We start from the raw sequence: 19,353 nt of genomic DNA on the forward strand, positions 1-19,353 counted from the left end.
CGCTGGTTGTACACTGTCAGGCTTCCAAAGCTTTTCACACAGAAAAAAATGTTGTATATAGTTTTGTAAAATACGGATGTGTCCCAGACTGTGGCTCCCCAACTGGGGCGCTGAGCTGAGCTGAGCTGGGGGGTCCGAGATGAGTGTTGGCGAGGAGCTCGTCTGTGTTCAGGACTGCGCTCAGCCTGGGGTTGGTTACACTGCGGCCTCCCCGTCTCTGAGGACAGGACGTATAATTTGGTCTAGTCACTGTAATGTGAAGCGGAATGTATTCTAGTAATTGCTTTGGATAAAGTTGTCTGCTAAGTGACTTACTAAATAAATATAGAAAAGTAGTAGTAGTAATACTAATCATTGAAATAAAACGTTTATTCTGCAATGGGCAAAGAATACTGAACTGATCATTTCAAATAGAGTTGGACAGGTATGTAATTTTCTCTCAGGTTGTTTTTAATTGGGGTTGTTTTGAATTTTTCACCGCTTGGCCGCTGCCAACAACAAATGAATGTACATATTACAAACAATTCACACTGAAGGAATATAAAGAACAGAATGCTTTAATTTTACAGCATAGAAATTCTGTGACAGTGGACAGAGATTGAGAGCTTATCTTATGCTGTGCTTTGCTGGTGCGACAGAAACAAATACGTTCATGAACAAATGAGGAGTATGAGGGTAAGTTACTAGAGATAAAACAAGTATTTTGTTAAAGGCTGCAGAGGCACAGGTGTATCTGAGACACATATTGGGATCATCCAATTTTGTAATGATTCAAACATTGCATTTCTAAGAGAGAGAAAATTAGCCAACTGAGCCAAACCTACATGCAATGTTTATAAACTTTGAATTCAGGTGCAGTACAGTTTATATAAAACAATTTATGCTGAATGTAAAATAAGGCAGGTATAAACCAGTATGGGTTTGTGGTTTCCTTGCCTTCATTTGAAGAAAAAAAAAATGTATATACCTTGTTCATAATTCAGTGACCAAGCTGAAACTATTGTTTTTCTCATATATAACTTAGACACTTCGAGAAGAGAACTATGCACAATTATACATATTGATATAAAATATATAAATTCACTGATGTAATTGAGAAGATTATTGAAAGATGCAATCTAATTGAATGTGTTAATGAGATTTCCAAATGTATGGGCTTCTACAGAGCAGGAAGGTATAGTTGCATTCATGAAGCACATTTTCTGCAAGTAAGTTGTATTGAGAATTCAGTTTTCAACATTTAACAATGAATCTGTGGGGTATTCAATACAAATGCAAAGTAAAAATTCGTAATAGCTTCTGTGCTTATTTGTCCCCAAAACATATTACTCCAACATGCATAGATCCTCTAAATGTATACAATTAATATTCAGCACCATAGGAGTCTTCAAAATTAGGAAAAGTACCCTATATTCTTCACACCTCAAATGAGAATGCAGGTCTATGCATTTTACAGAAATAACAGTAATCGGGCAGCTCTGCAACAACCAAACTGAAATGGTCAACCAGAAAACACAGGAGGAATGCATTAACTATAAGTAGTTCAAATCAAATAATTTTCTTGGGCTTTAACAGGTCTGATCTTCCACTTTATTTCAGTGTTAAAAACGCTCTTCATCACTCTGTACAATATACAAACTGAATATCCATAGCAAGATTAATATATGTCAACAAGAATCGCTAGAACAGTATCAGACACTCTCAACCTAAAGCCAATATTATCATGCTGAAATGCATTTCATCGTGAGCAAGAAAGTTATCAATAAGAAGTTGAACTTTAATATTCTCAAGCATTTCCTGTAATAAAAAACCCATGCCTAGCGGATCCTAATAAATCACTTTCAGTTGGGAAATTAAAACACTGTAATAAAACTGATTACAAACTGATGAGGTTCTTGTTTTTCTCTCATGACTCGACTGCTTTATGCAGTCAAATATCATGTAACAATAGCACAGATTCACTATGCTCGAAGCACCATGTATTGCATTGAAGGTTTTCAAGTTTGTCAAATTGTCTTGTAAATGCATCGAGATATTTATAAAGTTTTTTTGCTCCTACTATATAAACAAGCTGCATTTTGTTTCTTTTAAATATCCAACAAACCCTTCTTCCTTATATTCTTAAAAGTGTATAGATGAAAATATAGGCTTTCTATTCCTGTAATTTCCAGCTAAGAACATGAACCTGTATTCTTGCTTCACACAACAAATATTTCACAAATAATTTTAAGTTTGATCCAACTCATATTGGGCATTTAAGAAATGAGGTACAAAAGTAAAAGCTCAGTCGCCCCCTCTAGAATGATGACATAATCCGGTGGGCTTATTTCGGCCTTTTAAGAAAACAAAGACAAGTTCAAATACAAGACTTTAAAATATATGCTCTAATAATAATAATAAAAAATGTATTTAAAAAAAAAATACAAAAAAAGTGATATAAACGTCAGGACATTCATCACTTAAAGTCAGCTGAAAAGAAAGTTAAAAGCAAAAGTACAACAAAACAAAAACAAATAAGGCCAAATATAGGTATAGTTGGCGCAATATCTTCATTGACTAATGACCTGGAAACACTAGCTCTTTAAAACGGTTCAGTCAGTAACTAATTTTCTTTAAGTCATGATTGAAATCAAGATCACCATGCAGCCCTCCAGGACTAAAGTCAAAGATAAAACTGTTGTATCCCCCCTCTTGGCTTTAGTAACAGGCTGTGGATTTGGGGTGAAGGTCGCGATTACGGTTATGACTGACTGAGGACAGCGCTGGCAGTGTGGAAAATAATTTAGTTTGGACACATCGGCGGAACACATAAATTCTAGTTCATTCTAACATCTAGCCCTCAATGTCAACATCGGGGTAAACATTCTCTTGTTCGGGGTTTTCTCTCTCAAGGGAAATGCATTTTGAAACCTTTCTAATCAAGTCGTTCTCTTTCGACTGATTAAAAAACTGCATATCTGAAGAGAACTTTGGATTTGAAAGCAGACTGCTTAGACCCGGAGTTCCTTCTGGTCGACACACAAAGTCTGTAATCATGTACGGATCTGCATTTACTCTCATTAATGATAACATTAGACTTTGTAAGAATATCCTGTTGAATTTGCTCGGAAAAAATGGCTTTATAAAAGCTTTTTACTTTCTTTTAGATGTTGTGTTCATGTTAGTAAACACAATTGCTGGTGGGCAAATAAAAACTACCAAACCTACTTCGCATTCAAATGTAATACTTGCTATATGCATCCAGCAACATCTGTCCAGCATGGAAAATCGACACACTTTAGTACAGCAGCTCACAGACACACAGATGTTTCCAGAACATTTCGTAACAGACAACAGAAGCAGTTTTCCGTATCCCATTGAAGACTGTCCGTGCACTACACGCTTACTGTCTCGTCAGACTAAAAAGCACTTAATACCCTTTCAGTGTGTCTCATATAAAATATATATATAAAAAATATAGAATTAATGAATTTACCTGTTCACTAGTGTAAATAAACAAGTATCCACAAGGTTGAATTTCTGAATATTAAACATAGTAGGTAATACAACAATACACATGGATCCAATCTCATATTCTCATGGTGTCCTGTGCATCAAAAATACATTTCCTCATTTCAGATTAAACATGGAACTTTCTCCTAATGATTGCAATACCTGGTGGGTTCTCTCTCTTTTCATAAGTTCACAGTGCTTGTGTATAGCAGGCTATTATACTGAAGGTGCCCTTTAAGTTTGTACACAAGAACAACACGTGAGTGGCTGATTGCACCGAAATATTCAGCTCATAACACTGCAAAATGGTCTTCGGGAAGAAGGGCCACTAGTTTCAAGTAGTGCCTTTTTTAAAGGCCTTATGCTTTGTTTAGCATGTTTCCTAAGAAGCTACACATGAAGGAAGCTGAAAGCAGCATCGGTTGCATGATATAAAAAGGGAAAATTGAATGCATAACGTTCCATGCAGTTGTTATCAGTATAATGCAGTCTTTTAATCAGGCATGGAGAGGTCAGGAATGTATTTCACCCCATAGAAAAACAGCAGCAGACAGTACAGAGGGTACCGGCATTGCTGTTATTCAACCACCAACACTGTGCTGGGATTTCCCCGAATACCACTAATTTCTAACGTGCTCTACTTGAATAAAAACAAAAAGGCAGCTCCTTCATAATCGCCTGGTACAGCAAATACTGAGCTGTTATGAAAACAGGCCAATGACCTCCAGGAACTTTAACCTCCTGTTCAAGTCATGCACAGTACAGGTTAATGCAGGAAAGGTTGATGGTTTCCAAAACTGGTTGCTTTCTAAAGCATGTATTTTTTCTTCTATCATAAATCAAGTTTAAATGAGTATAACAAAATATAGATCACCATTGACCAATTTAGCCTATTATAAATGTCCTATGTTTCACTGAAAGATCATATCCTTGATTTGTGTTTAAGGGTTTCCATACATCATTCACACTTAATTATTGTTGTAAAAAGACCTTAAAATGAGTTTCCAACAGAGTACACATGGGCAATGCTTGCTAAACGAGAATTCCTGCAATTTGTAAACATCCATTTGGACTTTACTGTAACAGCTCTAGTCCACAGGCCATCAGATGTAACAGCAACATGGTGTACAGACAGGGAGAACCACCCTTTAATGCGTTAATACTTTTAGGAAATAAAAATATGCTTCAACGTCCATCCAGCACAGAAGAATGGTAGTTCATGAAGGTAAGTGGAGTTTCCAGTGCAGCATCACTTTATTCAAGTGTTGCTTGGAGAGGTTCATGTTGATAAATTAAAAGTAGCTACTTCTGCAGCTACAGGTACCAGAACATCATCCATTTAGGTAGAATAAATAGGCAGTCCATCTTGAGGATGACAAGCAGTTATCTCAGTCCAACTCTGCAGGTCATCCACTCCAAGCCTTGGCATAAACTGAAAAAAGAAAGTATTAGAATTTATATTAAATTCAATCATAAAAAAAATGTAAACTATCATAACTACTCACAGTTACAGTCACCTTTTGCGGTACAAAATTAGCTTGCCTCAGTTTGTTATTTTGCAAAATCTACAGTTTGAGATTAAAATCTCTTTCCAAGAATATTTAGACAAGATTAAAATAAATATACACACAGGGAAAAACCGGCATGAAATGAATTCACAGGTAACGTAAGGCAACAAAAGCATGAAAAGTACAAAAAAACTAAAACAAAGCTGATCTCTGGAGTTAAGCAGTGTAATGTTTAGTCTTTGGAAAGATGTTGACTGTAGATTCCTCTTATTCTCAAGGTCATTCCAAGATCAGAGCTCAAAATTTATTGAACAGCTGTGGGATAAACTAGTGTCAAGGAAGAAGGAACTTCTAAGTGTATTACAGCAAAGTCCTAGAGGAAAAATGTAACTGCATGAAGCCAGATGTTTTTGTGCTATAGGACAATGAAATTCAATCAAAAGCGAGAGCATTACTTTGCACTGAGTAATGAAAATATCCTGGAGTGACGCTGACAGGATGCCTGACATCATCAGATAACACAAGCTAAAGAAGTTTGTGTCTGGTAAGGACCGGGACAGGAAATATGTATAAGCCAAATGAGAAGTGGCAGCAAGTCAGTTAGGATGGTTGCCTAGGCTTAGCCTCTTAACCTGCAAATACAAAACTCCTTTTATGGTGGTACTTAAAAATGGGTCCTTTTTTAGGAAAGATATTAGATCCCACAGATTCAAGGCACCAATATGCAGACAGGAGGGTTCAAATAGTTTATAATGATGGATTACAATTTAAACAATCAACTCAACAAAAAGGACCAAGCAGGGATTGCTCAATGAATACCGCAATAACCAAAACACAAATCCAACCACACCACTTGAAAAGATGTTATACCCTAATTCTACTGTCATGGCTCTTTACCAGCCTCCAAACACAGACATCAAACTAAGGGTGTATAATCTTTGTAAATGCCTGCGTTTTGTTGTTGTGAATGATACTCACCCTTCACCTGTAAGAGCACAGCAGGACTGAATATGCCATGGGTGATCTTTGATGGAGCTTAGGGTGAGATACTTTGAAATGTCAGCAGCTGACATGCAGCCCTTCATATCCTGTTTATTTGCAAAAATCAGAACAGCTGCCTTTCGTAGATCCTGAGGGAGAAACGCAAAAAAAATAAGAAAGGAGAGTTAGAAAAGGCTGGATCTGTCCAAACACTGCTTCAATATGCTGTGTTAAAGACTGAGGAAAAAATGGTTGTACAATACAGATTTTATGTTTAACATTAGTAGAAGTCAGGACAAATTATATAGTTACAGATGTATAGTAATTGATTGCTGCTCTGAATTAGCACAGATTTGTTAATTTAAAATTTAAATAAAACTAAAGCGAACGAGAGGGTTCACAAGTTACCTCGTGTGCCAACATTCGGTACAGCTCCTCCTTTGTGATAGATAACCGTTCTCGATCAGTGCTGTCCACAACCAAGATGATGAACTGAAAAGCAATGGAAACGTAAAATAAATGCAACAGCTGTCTCGGGTCACGGCTTTCATTCTCGGTAAACAATAATGGCTTTCTTTCCCCACGGAGGGACTATTTGACATCACATAAATGTCAGTTCTGATTGCAGTGAACTTCTAACTGTGGTGTCCAAATGAGGAATCGGGAATTGAACAGATTGCAAATGTTTGAACAGTAAATCGGTTTTGTCTACAGGAAGCGGCGACCATTATTCTACTTTCTTCATCCTGCCGAACACCATTGAAGTTGGCCCTGACCTTTTCCATACATACATCTTTGTTCCTCTAACCTTTCAAGCCCTCCAGTGCTAATGCCATTTGTGCTCTGAATAAAAACGGCAGCTGCTCCTCTCCAAGTAAAACGCTGCTTAGCAAAACTTTTGTTCTCCCTTCTGACAACATCTATTAGGGATTATGCTCACTATACATTTGCTGCAAACACAACCACCTACATCAGTCATTGTCAATTACAAGCACAGCCACACACTGGGAATATGGCAGATGATGGGATAACATTTCTGATTAATATAGTCTCACAGGGACTGCCTTTATTTCTTCCATATAAAAAGGCCCAGGCTTTTGGCACTACTAGTTCATTTGAAAATGACTGGGAAGTGGTTCATAGGCAGTTTCTTGATTAACAAAAATGGCTGATTACACTTATATGCATTCGGTTTAAATGTATGTTGTACTTTCATGCATTACAGACAAAATAAATAAAAGCCAATACAAATATTGCCCATGGCTGTAACTGGAGTTTAATCTTAGAGTATACTTCTAAATGCAAACAAAACCTAGTCCTAGTTTATGTTTTTCTTGTTATGGGCCTACAATAAGAGTAAAAACTATTTCTAACTATATACAAAGGTTTACAAATCAATTAGCTAGCAAATTGCTTAACTACACCCCATTATTATGGATTGTTTTTCATAAACAGACAAATTACAAGTTAAATACAGGTAGACAAATAGAAATACACCTACAAATCTGAGCGCTCTCCAGCAAACCATAACATGAATAGATATGAAATCATTAGCACGAGACATGGCTCTAGATTGAAGCCCAAGCTCTGAATCTTAAAAGCCAGGGTATGCAACATTTTATTGCTTTAAAGACGAGTTCAGGAAAGGACCTTAACAAACTAATTAAGTAATTGATCCAATTTAGTCATTCAGAGTTCATCACAGTTACAACAAAATAAATTGATGAAGCCAGTAAGATATTATATACAAATCTATGCTTGGCATTGTTTGCTCCTGGACCTTATTTTCTTTTACAAAGTGCTTATTAAAATGCAACCTCAATAGGAAGATGTTCTCTATGAAAAAAAGGATTGCGTGTGTGACAGACATTTCATAACACCACCTGTCTGCCACGTGACCATGCAGCACAGATGCACCCTTCTATGCAGACAAAAAGGCAGATTTAAAGCATTCAAAGGGTGTGGATTACAGTACATTGTTATCCATCAATCTCAAAAGGCGGGCAATTTTCTGAATGCCTAGAAAGGTGTCAGGACGGTTTATTTAGGGAGGTTTGCTTTCACTTATCAAACAATAGGATAATACATTCAAAGATACTTAAGATAATACACACGAGACAGGACCAGGTAGAAGCCAGGACAAAAAAGATTTTACAACAAGACTGAAAGAAGAAAATATTTGAATAAAAAAGCAAAATAAAACTCAGGTAAACATAGGAACTGCTGCTGAGCCACAGGATACACATGATGGAAAATAGTCAAACATTTGAGGAATAGAACCTGTTGTTTTCTGGTGCATTCTTCTGTACCATCACTTACCTCTGTGTTGGAGTAATAGGTATTCCAGGAGGACCGGAGCGATTCTTGTCCGCCAATATCCCACATGAGGAAATGGGTGTTCTTCACCACTATTTCTTCAACATTGCTTCCTATTGTGGGTGATGTGTGAACCACTTCATTCATCAAGCTAGAAAGAGGTGTAGAGGATTACAATTAAATGGATCGATTTAACCAGCAACAGGCTGACAGGATTTGTACAAAGAAACTGTATGGGTTTTGTACTAAGCAGAGAATTTCAGGGTCACCTGAAATAACCTTTAAAATTACATTAGTGTTTAATAGGTCCTTATTATAAGATATGGTTTTCAATTTACCATGTAAAACCCTGCTGAAAGCATATTAGAAGATTATGCCCATTTTGAAGTCTGTTCCTCAAAATATAAAATGATTTGACCAAACAATTGACAACAGATAAGAAACAAAAACAAAACACGAAATACATAAATAAATCACCTGGAAATTCTAATATTTTCCACCAATAGGCAGGGGTTTCACAACCACAACCACAGCCAATCATTGCTAGCAGTTATTTGCAAGTAGTTTTTGGTCTAATCTTGTTAATGTGTTGATGGCAAAATTACACATATATTATACTATATTACATTTAAAAGTCTTTCATTATTAAATAAATGAATATCAACAACAGTACCTTCACTTTCTGCAATATTAAAATCACCTTGAACAAAATACATTTGTTTTAGGAGCATTTAACTGCCAATCATACCATTACCTATAAAATACCATATTGGTGCTAATGAAATACTAACTATTAACACTAGATACTGTTGGAATTAAATACTGAAGGTCCTCCGGGCAGCCGTCAAATTCAAAAATGTCCCAATGCTATTGAGTAGATGCTGTTCATTACTGCATTTTTAGCTCAGCTGTACATCATTTAATTCAAAGATATTTGTAAACAATGAATTCTTGCCTTTCAATTCTAACCACAAATTTCTCAATACAGTTTTGGCAATGAATTACATGGTTGGGAGTTACTCCACAAACAATGTGGTTTAGCAAGCCACAAGCTATTGGCAAGGAAACCAGCCACAATACATGTAAATGCACAACACAAACAACTGAGGGAGTTAGCTTGTGTTGGTACTTTAATATGAAGGACAAAGGCAACATTAAATCAAATAGAGGATACTGTTGTATTGCCATCACAATTCCCTCCTGTGTTATTATTTTAAAGAAGAAAGGGAGAAACAGGTACACGTCTTTAGAATTGACTTACATTCATTGTTACCTTGCCTCACTGCACAACAAAGGTGCAAATATAAGCTTGTGTAACAACTGTTTAAATTGGAAAGCACAGTATGTGCATTTTTTGCCTGTATGTAGATTCATAGAAAGATATAACTGACAGATATAACTGGTACTTTGCCTCATTAAATATAAATAAATAAAACTTAAATCAGTCATGTTTATGCTTTAAAAGCAAATACAGAGATTAAGACTGACTTGTTTCACTTCCCAAAGTTTAGAAACGGTCAAAATCACTCACAACTGGTAAAGGATTGTGGTCTTCCCGGCATTATCCAGTCCAACGATGATCACCTTATGTTCTACATTGGGGGGAAAACAAAACAATTAGACTAAGTAAACTTAAACAAACAAATGTATAAATTATATAGCATCACAGTTTGAGGTTGCACATTAATCTGCCGGAGTCCGCAGGATCTATTCCTAGGGGGTAGAGATGTGGGTTTAGGTTCCTTTCATTGAAAATCATTAAGAAAATTAGATTAGAAAAAGACACTGCATGACATTAAAAGTGCATGTCCTTGACTTTGACCTGTAATGGAAAATCTCAGGTTTGCTTTATGACTTCAACAGGCAATTACAAATGTGGCTACCTTATATGTTCTATACTGTATATTAAATCATATTGTTCTCTCTGATGGATAAAGTACTTGGAAATCATATTGTGAAAGATCGTCACTGATTAAAATGAAACCCAGAACGAACACATTTTTATCCAGTGATGATATTCCATTTGATACTTCCCTACCAGCATAATCCCTATAATCAGAAAAGATTATGTACACAGAAAATTGACATTTGCATTAAAAAAAAGTGTTAAAGTTTATACGCTTGTTACAGTACCAGCGTTAACACTCATATGGACTCTGGCAACTTTGTTTCTTTGATGCTCATGCATTGCAAATTCATCATTCCCCCCTCTCAAAGCTCTCAACCATCTAGCTTCCCAGATCCCTAATATAGCGGCTTTATTCGTCAGTGAAAGGGTTTGAGAAATTGTTGTTTACCAGACTAAGATGTTTAAAAGTAAGCAGCAGCAACTTGACTGTGGTCGGCGGGCAAGTATGGGGGAAGGGTTGCAAGATTATACCAGGTCAATTTGAAATCGGCTGTTGTTTCATTGAAGCCGGAAAAGTAAAGCATTTTCTATTTCATATGCAGTCCATAACGATTGCTATGTGGTGCCAATTTCAAAACAAGGATTAAATTAAGTAAACAGAAATTAGTTCTGCTTCTCAAACCCCGCTTGTACCATTGTTAGCTCTGGTCAGGCATTCCTGGTGGGCGTGCACACAACTGTAGCCGTGGGCGAGAGGCTGAATGCCAGCTGGGGATAACTCGGCTCTCCGCAGTAAATCGAGCCCTGTGGCGTCTCAGGTTCAGGTGTTAGCTGTTCCATCTACATCAAAACCCTGCACCTGATGTGACGGATGCATAGTTTCCATTCTGGACTGGCGGTGCAAATAGCGGATGGCTTTAACAGCTTGTAGGTCAGCGGATGTTTGCTTAGTCCTTCCTAAAGGAGAATGGGGGTCTTGGCAGCGAGTCAAAATACTTGTACACTCTATTCTAGAAAGAAAATATCTATTCTAAACAGTTTAAAATGACAAACAAGCCATCTCTAATTTGGTGATCATTCTTTGTTCCAAACCCAAAAGGAAATATCAGAACAAAAGGGCTTGTCTGGTGTCATGAATGTCTTCCTCTATGGAAGGAAAACTAAAACTGAGAGGAATAAACATACACTGAATTAACAAAACAAGCACTCGGACAGATGTGTTCAGCTCCCTAAACAAATAATGTGCAACAATAAACAAGAACTGGTACATTTTAGGCCTATGTATCATTCATGTTGGGATTCATTCTATAAAAATAAAATAAACTATTCAGTAGTGTACGGTTCCTAAATTGTATTTTGAAGAATTTTCTAGTATAAAAAGTGCTCAGTAGAGTAGTCATTAAATCTACATAAGGAAATGCTGTCCATTTTCAATCCTAAGACACACAAGAACCATTTATGCAATATATCCTCTTTATATATATACAGATCTGTATGCAATGCTATCATTCTTGCTTACAAAAATAAACAAGTATTAAGCTTATACTGCCACAATAAAGCATGTCTTATTTTTAGATCACTGTGTTTACCATACATATTTTCATAGGTCTTGAGGAAAACAAGAACCCAGGCTATACAGAAATAACTTTACCAATGCCACCAAGTAATTAAAACATTTTACACTAAATCAACTCTCCTACTACAAGGGCAACTTCAAAAAAAGTAAAGATAAATAAGGAGAACATGAAGGAGAAAATAAAAAATCTATTAATAAGATTAGTCAATATATTTGAAGGTATACATTTGTCGTCTATTTCCGCATTTAATGAAAACTAAATAGGAATCTCCTTTCAAGGAACTGACAAATTGTATGACAGCCTAATTGCAAACTCATTTCACACAGCTAAAGAAGTAATCCCATCCAGAACAGAATTTCCATGAAGTAAAACTTGAAAGAAAAATGTTACTAGATCAACAGTCCTAAACATTTCTCAAAGCACTCAAAGACTTTCCTGTCAAGCCACCCTTGACAGAGATTAAAATATCTCCAGCTTGAATTTTATAACCACAGATACACATACAGTGCAAGGAAGTCCGTGCTACATTAGAGCTGGTGGGTCACACTTGAGATACAAGAGAACAAACAGTACACGTCTGTACAAGCAAGATCTATTTTCAAATATACAGTATGACCTTGGAGTAACGAACACCTTGAGAACTGAGGATTCATGAACAATACATCATGGCTGTTCTTTCACATATGATTATGACTGAACACTGAGACACTCAGTACTGCATTCGAAAAGCCATTACATTACCGTGCAGAAGAAAAGTGCTGAACACAGCCCTTTCACTTTAACAGTAGCTCAAGCACAGATGCCGATTTCTTCCCTGGTCAAATAAGTCATTCGGTTATTCGTTTGGTTGAATCTAAATTGTGCAATAAACCACAAGAAGTCATCAAGGATATACGTTTTCATCAGTTGTTAAACACTGATACAGTTGAGAGAAAACTGGAAATATTCCAATAGACTGAAATTAGGTAAGACGACGTATATGCGTACATTTTTGACTGCCACGTCCCCGATTTCACTGCTGTGTGATTGTATATTTCGGCGTCCAACTGTGGGATGAGGTTGACCAATTCTGTTCATAAATATGGGGTTTGGGTTGCTGAGGTTCTAGTATTTTCTATTTTAAAGTTCATAAATGGTGTTGATACTTCATATATATGTTGACTACAGCAATTGGACACGAGCAGGAATCTGACCTGGAGTGTAATAACCCTCACAGGGTTTCTATAGAGTGCTATGTGATACAATCTAGTTACAGGAGATCCCTAATATTTGTCATCATATGCGCTATAAACACCTACATAACAAAAATCAACAACACTGCATAAAAAGAAAAATTGCACATAATGCCAATGATTTCAAATTAAACAGTTTAGGACATCAACATTTTATTAAATATTTTAAAGAGGCATTTAAGCTTGTAAAGATAGCACAGGCAAAGCAGTCTTCAGAGCTCCCATAAATCGTTTAATAACATTTTATTGATACTGTGAGAGCATAAAGGAAGAATTTGAAGACAGTAATCTAGAGCTATTAAGGGAAAGCCACAGATTAGACATTTCATGCACTCGAAGACTAAGCAAATGCCTCCTCCAGATACCTTTAAACTCTACCCTGTGGGAATTAGGTCGTCAGCATCCCAGGATTTGCATGCATGCATCACAGCAAAGAGACAGATCCTGTCTCGCTCCACTGACGAGACTTCAATCTCTTCAAAACAAGCGTTCCGTCGCAATGAGCTTAAATATCTGAAAGCTACAGTCCTAAGAACTTGTGTTGAGATGACAGACTATAGACCCACTGCATTTCCAAAAAGAGGATTTATGACTTATTTTCTCATTCTAAAAACATTCCTAAAAAAAAGAATGTCTATATTAAGTCAACATGGTGATCTTTACAATAATGTTTTGCAGCATAATGTGACCTTTAGGCTAGTTATTTTAGTCCACACACAAACAAAAAAAAGAAAGGAAAGAAAACGGCTTTAAAGAAAGAAAACGTTGATTCTACTCTCTCTCCTCTACAGTTCATAACCCTGTATTTTTAAGCACAGATGTAGTTTACATAATTGTAGTGCAACCTGTTCCTAGGACTTAAACACATGACATTGATAAAATGCAGATGTGCAAGCTGGACAAAATCGGGGCAAAACAGACATTTTAATAAAAGATTGTTGTTATTAGTCTTTACATTGGGGACAAATAATCTATCAGGACTTGCAGAAAATATACTTTTCTTTTGTGTAATAAGTTATTCAGGATTAATGTTTTATGCAAACTCATTATACACCTCTTCTTCAAAAGGCAACAAAACAAGTTAACTTTTTTGGCTCAACAAAAACTGAGCTCTGAGAAATATTGCTTGTATCATTATCTTTCTAATAAAATTACATTGTTTTACTCATTTTGAATGACATAAGACAAGAATGTTTAGAATTCCCATGATCATATTAAAACAACTCGAGCATGGTTCTAAAGAATAGTTCTTGTCTTGAAGAATAGGATTAACATATTTCGATCAATTATAATAAAATTATTCACAAAATATATTTCCAAATAAAACTTCAACATGCTGCCATTAAAAACTAAAGACTAAGAGCACAGTTATTTATGCATTTTTATTGTTTTGGAGTAGGCAAGGCTAAGATTACTTTAACTAAAATAAGTTCAATATGTTGAGGACTTGCATAACTACATTCGATACATTTAATAAAGCAAAGAACAAAAATATCTGCAACAACAAGAAAATACACTTATCCCTTCTTATGAATGAAAATTGAAAATGAAAATCTTTCCACCATGTCACTGATCAGTCTTTCAGCACCTTTTGACATGCAGTACTCTAGATATGCTTGGGCAGTAATCCAATTATAAAAGTATTTACTCTATATTAGAAAGAATTATTCAAAAGAAAGAACCTTCAAAGAGAACATTATTTTAAGAAACCCAGGGTGCATCATTCTTTGGCACAAGTTACTGGAATAATATTCCACTTTGGTGCATTCAAATTTCTAATTAATTGACCAAACTGCATTACAGTGGAATATTGTCTTTATGTTAGGTGAGAAATGTTGATTCTGGAAAAAGTTAAATATCATTGCATGTAATTCAAATTAAATAATGTAATCTAATTAAAAAGTAGACTGAATTACTTAATAGCCTGAATCATTTTCAACCAAACAACCAAAAAATGATGCATGTAGCTCCTGAGATCTAGCCTACATATTTATTTGAAACAGATAAAACTACTTCATTTACTGATAAACTACAGTTGACCAAATAAAATAATGTAAGTTAAAATACCAAGTTAGCATAATAAACAATGTTGTAGCTCACAACAGACTCTCCGGGGTTTAAGCATACAAACTGAATATTTCTAGTTTCCTGTTAAACACTGAGGCCTTTCTTTCCCAGATTCATACAAATACCATCCACGTACATGCATACACAACTGATCTCAAATAAACACTGATTTCTCTCTCTATCATAAAACATTATCAAAAGAGACCAAGCATATTCTGTGTAAAAATGCCTGAGAAAGTACATTTTGTTATATTAAAGTAAGTCAAAGCTTTACGCTAAAGACATTCATATTCCTTAAGAAGAGGATGAGGTAAATGCCAACATATTGTGTGTATAAAACAATGAGCTGGTAAATCATCATCATATAAAACACATTTTGACAGAGGTATACAGAACTCCCACTGTGATCTATTAAAATTAAGCATCTTAGATTGTCAAATGAGATGGGATGGGAGACATGAGATTAAAAATATGTAGAATATCTCCATCAGAACAGAGGAACTTAAATAATAACAATAATCTCATATTAAATCTCATCATCCATTACACTTAAATCAATTCCAGTTGCTTCAAGTAAAAGGCTATGAACAAATGTAATACAGGCAGCTCTCTGTACAATCACTGTGCAAGCTGTTTATCTTTAGTCCATTTGGGATATGCCAGATAGACTTTCAATTATCTGAAACAAACAAACAAACAAAAAAATCACATGCCTCTAAAAACTGGCAAAGGAATCACAAAATGCAGACTTTCATGTGTACAATATGAGCTTACAGTGGTTGTGATAATTCACTATCCATGTTCTGTATATTTTTTATACACATACAAACCACCATACTGGGGTTTTAACCAAACTTTTTATTTTTGTTGTTGATGGAAAAACATTGAACTGTAAACAAAACACGAATTTAATTTACTTTTGTTAACTTGACAGTGAACGTTTTATGAATATGGTCCACAATAGGTTGCCATTGAATCAGGAAGTGAAGCAGATTTGTCAAATACTTCAATACAGTTCTGCAGAAATGTCTTATTTGTATTTAAATGCATGTAAACTCTCGTCTCCATATCCATTGATCATTCAGAGGAAAACTGGACTTTTAGCCCATTGAGTGCAAACCAATAAGAGTGACAAGCACTAAAACACAAGGGGGGGTGGAGATTTCACAAGACTAAAGTTCTGATTGTTCTTAAGCACTCAAAGCTGATTCTCTTCTGGGCTGTGCATTTCACTGCATGTGGCGGGGCGTTTCTTATGCTGAATATTGTAATGAGAAAACAATGAGAAAGGGAATGGCCCTCTCACACACCATTGTTCGTGATTAGATCTAAACTTTAGGCCGTCTGTCACATCCTTTGAGCCTGCAGCCTGTAAAGTCAAACAAAAGCACAAAACAAAGGTTCCCCTGCCACCGTGAGAGCTGACTACTGAATCCTGATGGGAAAGGAGCAAATTAGAGGGCAATTCCAACATCTGTCACTGACAGTAATGGTAACAGTACCATGCAAACTACAGTACAAAGAACTTAAAAGCTTCAGGATGGATCCCAATCAAGAAAAACAGTGCGGTGAAGGTATACAACAGGAAGTGATGTAGACGGCAGGAACGGACATAGATCACCTCAGAAATGCATCTTTATCTAACAATCTCAGAAAGAGCAGATCCCAGTTAAGAGACTACATTTGAGAGTTGTGATCCCCCACACAGACTACTTCTAAGATGCCTAGATCAGATGGCGCCCTGAGGGTGGCAATGCCTCCAACATGTTTTGAGTGCAAATAAAACTCAGTGTTTAAAGTTGGGTTGATGCGAGCCACCAATACACTACAGATGTCACACTGATATCTGTGCGCTACAATGGAGAAACATTTCACCTGACACAGACCTTTTTCCAACCATCTACAGAGAAGTTATTCCAATTACCAAAGATAGTGTTGATAGAAATTCAAGTATTTCTGGAGTTGAACTGGCCATTGCTATATAATTAAATGCAAAGCACTTGGCTTTCCCATGTATATAGATGGAAAAACAAATACTTGCAACTTTTCAACCCCCAAGTTGACTTCTTTTTATTTTGATCCTGCTTTAACTAGTCTCCAATGAGCTCTCTGGTACATTGAGAGTACAGGACTCATAAAACAGCACAATCCATTATTTAATATGCGTTTCAAATACACACATTGAGGTGTACTGTTAAACTCCCAACAGAATGACATCCAGATCTCAAACCATAGTTTTAAAATACGCTTGATCTCTTTACATATAATTGTTTTTTGTTTGTTTCCCCCTCCCCCCCCCACAGAAGCAGTGATTGTGGGATTATTATATCCCAGTGGTGAAGACAATATGTGGTATTGGGAGCCACCACCGTCTCTTAACGGTGGCAGACAATTGCAATCTGATTGTGCACCCCTGAAATCGCGATTTGGTGATATAATGCTGCATTATGTAATATGAAATAGGAGAGAAGTTGAGACAATATGAATCTGCATTACAATAAGAGTCGTTTGGGTATTTCAAAACATGCTCATTTTCATGATGTCCCTTAAATCGGCAGTAAGGAGTCGATGGGTTACTACTAAAGCACACAACCAATAGCCTGCAGTTGATGAGTGTGCATGCAAAATGTGCCACCAATGGACAGTGTCTGATTGATCAGCTCTCCATAACCGCCCTGTCCTCCTCACACTGCCCTCTGGGGCACAGCCAGGCAGTACCACACGTACAACTCGTACCCCAGCACTTGTCCGACGAGAGCCCGCACGGTATCTGCGCGTTATTACACAGCATGCGGAGCGACAGCGCCAGACTCGGGTCCGAATCCCTTTAAACACATGCATCACCGCGGCGGACCGACACTCACCTTGATTGCAGAAGAAGCTCCAGAGTTTGGCAAATATAAGCCCCATCGTTTGGAAATGAAGGTGTGGATGCAAAAACAGAGAAAAATGTCGGTACTGGCGGCGGGATCGCTGCTCTGTCCCTGTTCACACGCGTCTACGCGCTACTACTGTACTACTGCCTCCAGCGAGACCGGTTCGCCTGCAGCGGGCCTAGGTACGCGGGGCCCCGTGTGGAGGCTCTTGTTCCCCGCTGGAGTCAGCCCTTTGTCTGGGTGCAGCTGTATCTCCACATCGCGGCCACGGCAGCTCCGCACGGACGGCGCTCTGCTCCTCGGCTACACTGCGCTGCGCACAGGTACGGGCGCTAACTATCTGTCCAACTCGACGGGCAGGATCCGACTGGGTCGGCTACTGAAGTAACGCCGCACAAGCGTCCACGTCCGCCCCGACACTGGAGCGACGCTGGCTGGCTGTTCCCGGCGTCTCCCCCCCTCCCCCCGCTGGTTTCGGGTACACGCCGGTGACGTCACACGGAGGGGGCGCAGAGGAGCAGCGGTGACGTGCGGGCTCTGGTTGTGCGTTTATACGTTCATTCCAGCTATGTATGGTCGTCATTCATGTTTTCTTTTTGGACTTTCTGCCGTGGCACATTGCTATGACATAAGTAATCACCTGTACATCCAAATGATTGCATTTAGCTTACAGCTATGCATTATGATTGGAAGCAGTAGTACACTAACCTTGTAGTGTATATAAGAATATCAATATGCACCTCAACAGCAAGAATCGGTATTATGCTCCAGTTTATAGGCTATAGGACCCCTTTCCACTTATGGTAAACATAAATAAAAGGAAACTGAAATTGCATTCATTGTATTCATCCAAATGCCTGTTATGAAGTATTATTCTGCTTTTTGTTACATGGTATGTCTGCATGAAATCAACAGAAATGTTGTCCTCTGGTGGTGTAGATTGGAAGTTTAATTTGTTTTTCGTTTTTTTTTATTTAAACCAGATGATTATTATTGGGCTGGTGTGTTTATTCAGTGTGACACACACTGTGCATTAGCATTATCAGACTATGTCTATGCACTGCTGCATGGGGCCTCCCAAAGCAATGTGTCAAATTCAGATCTATAGCTTCAAAGTTTCCACGTCACACCTGCAGAAGCATTATTTCATATTCCCATATCTTTATATGTGGTGTCTTCTAGGTCATTTTAAATCTCTTGGCATCCATTTGATCACTTTGTCCATCTTTGATCTGATCTTCTTGGAATGTGTATAGTGTGTCACCTTGAATACATACCTCATCCTAATAATAATAGAGTAATATAAGTATAAAAAGATGCACAATCATAATCACATGCTTTAGCAATATTATGGTAAAATCATTTTGATATCAGTTACATCCCAAAGCGCTCTGCAAAAACAGAGGAAGCTGGATATACTTTCTATAAAGTAAGCTGTTTAAATAGTCAAAATTA

At 37.1% G+C, this 19,353-nt stretch overlaps 1 protein-coding gene across 1 annotated transcript; it reads right to left on the reverse strand.

Annotated features, from left to right (window-relative positions):
• Nucleotides 1–536: 536 nt before the first annotated feature.
• Nucleotides 537–18,346, reverse strand: arl8 (ADP-ribosylation factor-like 8). The gene is made up of 6 exons (XM_066723389.1): nucleotides 17,887–18,346; nucleotides 9,829–9,889; nucleotides 8,301–8,448; nucleotides 6,390–6,473; nucleotides 5,979–6,130; nucleotides 537–4,924 (listed from the first exon to the last, which is right to left on the reverse strand). Exons 1-6 carry the CDS (start codon nucleotides 17,930–17,932, stop codon nucleotides 4,876–4,878), a joined length of 540 nt encoding a protein of 179 aa, XP_066579486.1. The 5' UTR covers nucleotides 17,933–18,346; the 3' UTR covers nucleotides 537–4,875.
• Between the last annotated feature and the right edge of the window lie 1,007 nt (nucleotides 18,347–19,353).

Source organism: Amia ocellicauda, chromosome 2 (assembly GCF_036373705.1).
Source record: "Amia ocellicauda isolate fAmiCal2 chromosome 2, fAmiCal2.hap1, whole genome shotgun sequence".
Classification (NCBI taxonomy): domain Eukaryota; kingdom Metazoa; phylum Chordata; class Actinopteri; order Amiiformes; family Amiidae; genus Amia; species Amia ocellicauda.

Bases quoted from the DNA above. Each gene is read 5' to 3' on its own strand.
- arl8 (XM_066723389.1), bottom strand. From the start codon at position 17,932: ATGGGGCTTATATTTGCCAAACTCTGGAGCTTCTTCTGCAATCAAG. The intron at 6,474-8,300 runs GTAAGTGATGGT...ATTGCTTTTCAG, and splicing joins CCTATTACTCCAACACAGAG to TTCATCATCTTGGTTGTGGA. The intron at 6,131-6,389 runs GTAACTTGTGAA...TTTCTCCCTCAG, and splicing joins ACCGAATGTTGGCACACGAG to GATCTACGAAAGGCAGCTGT.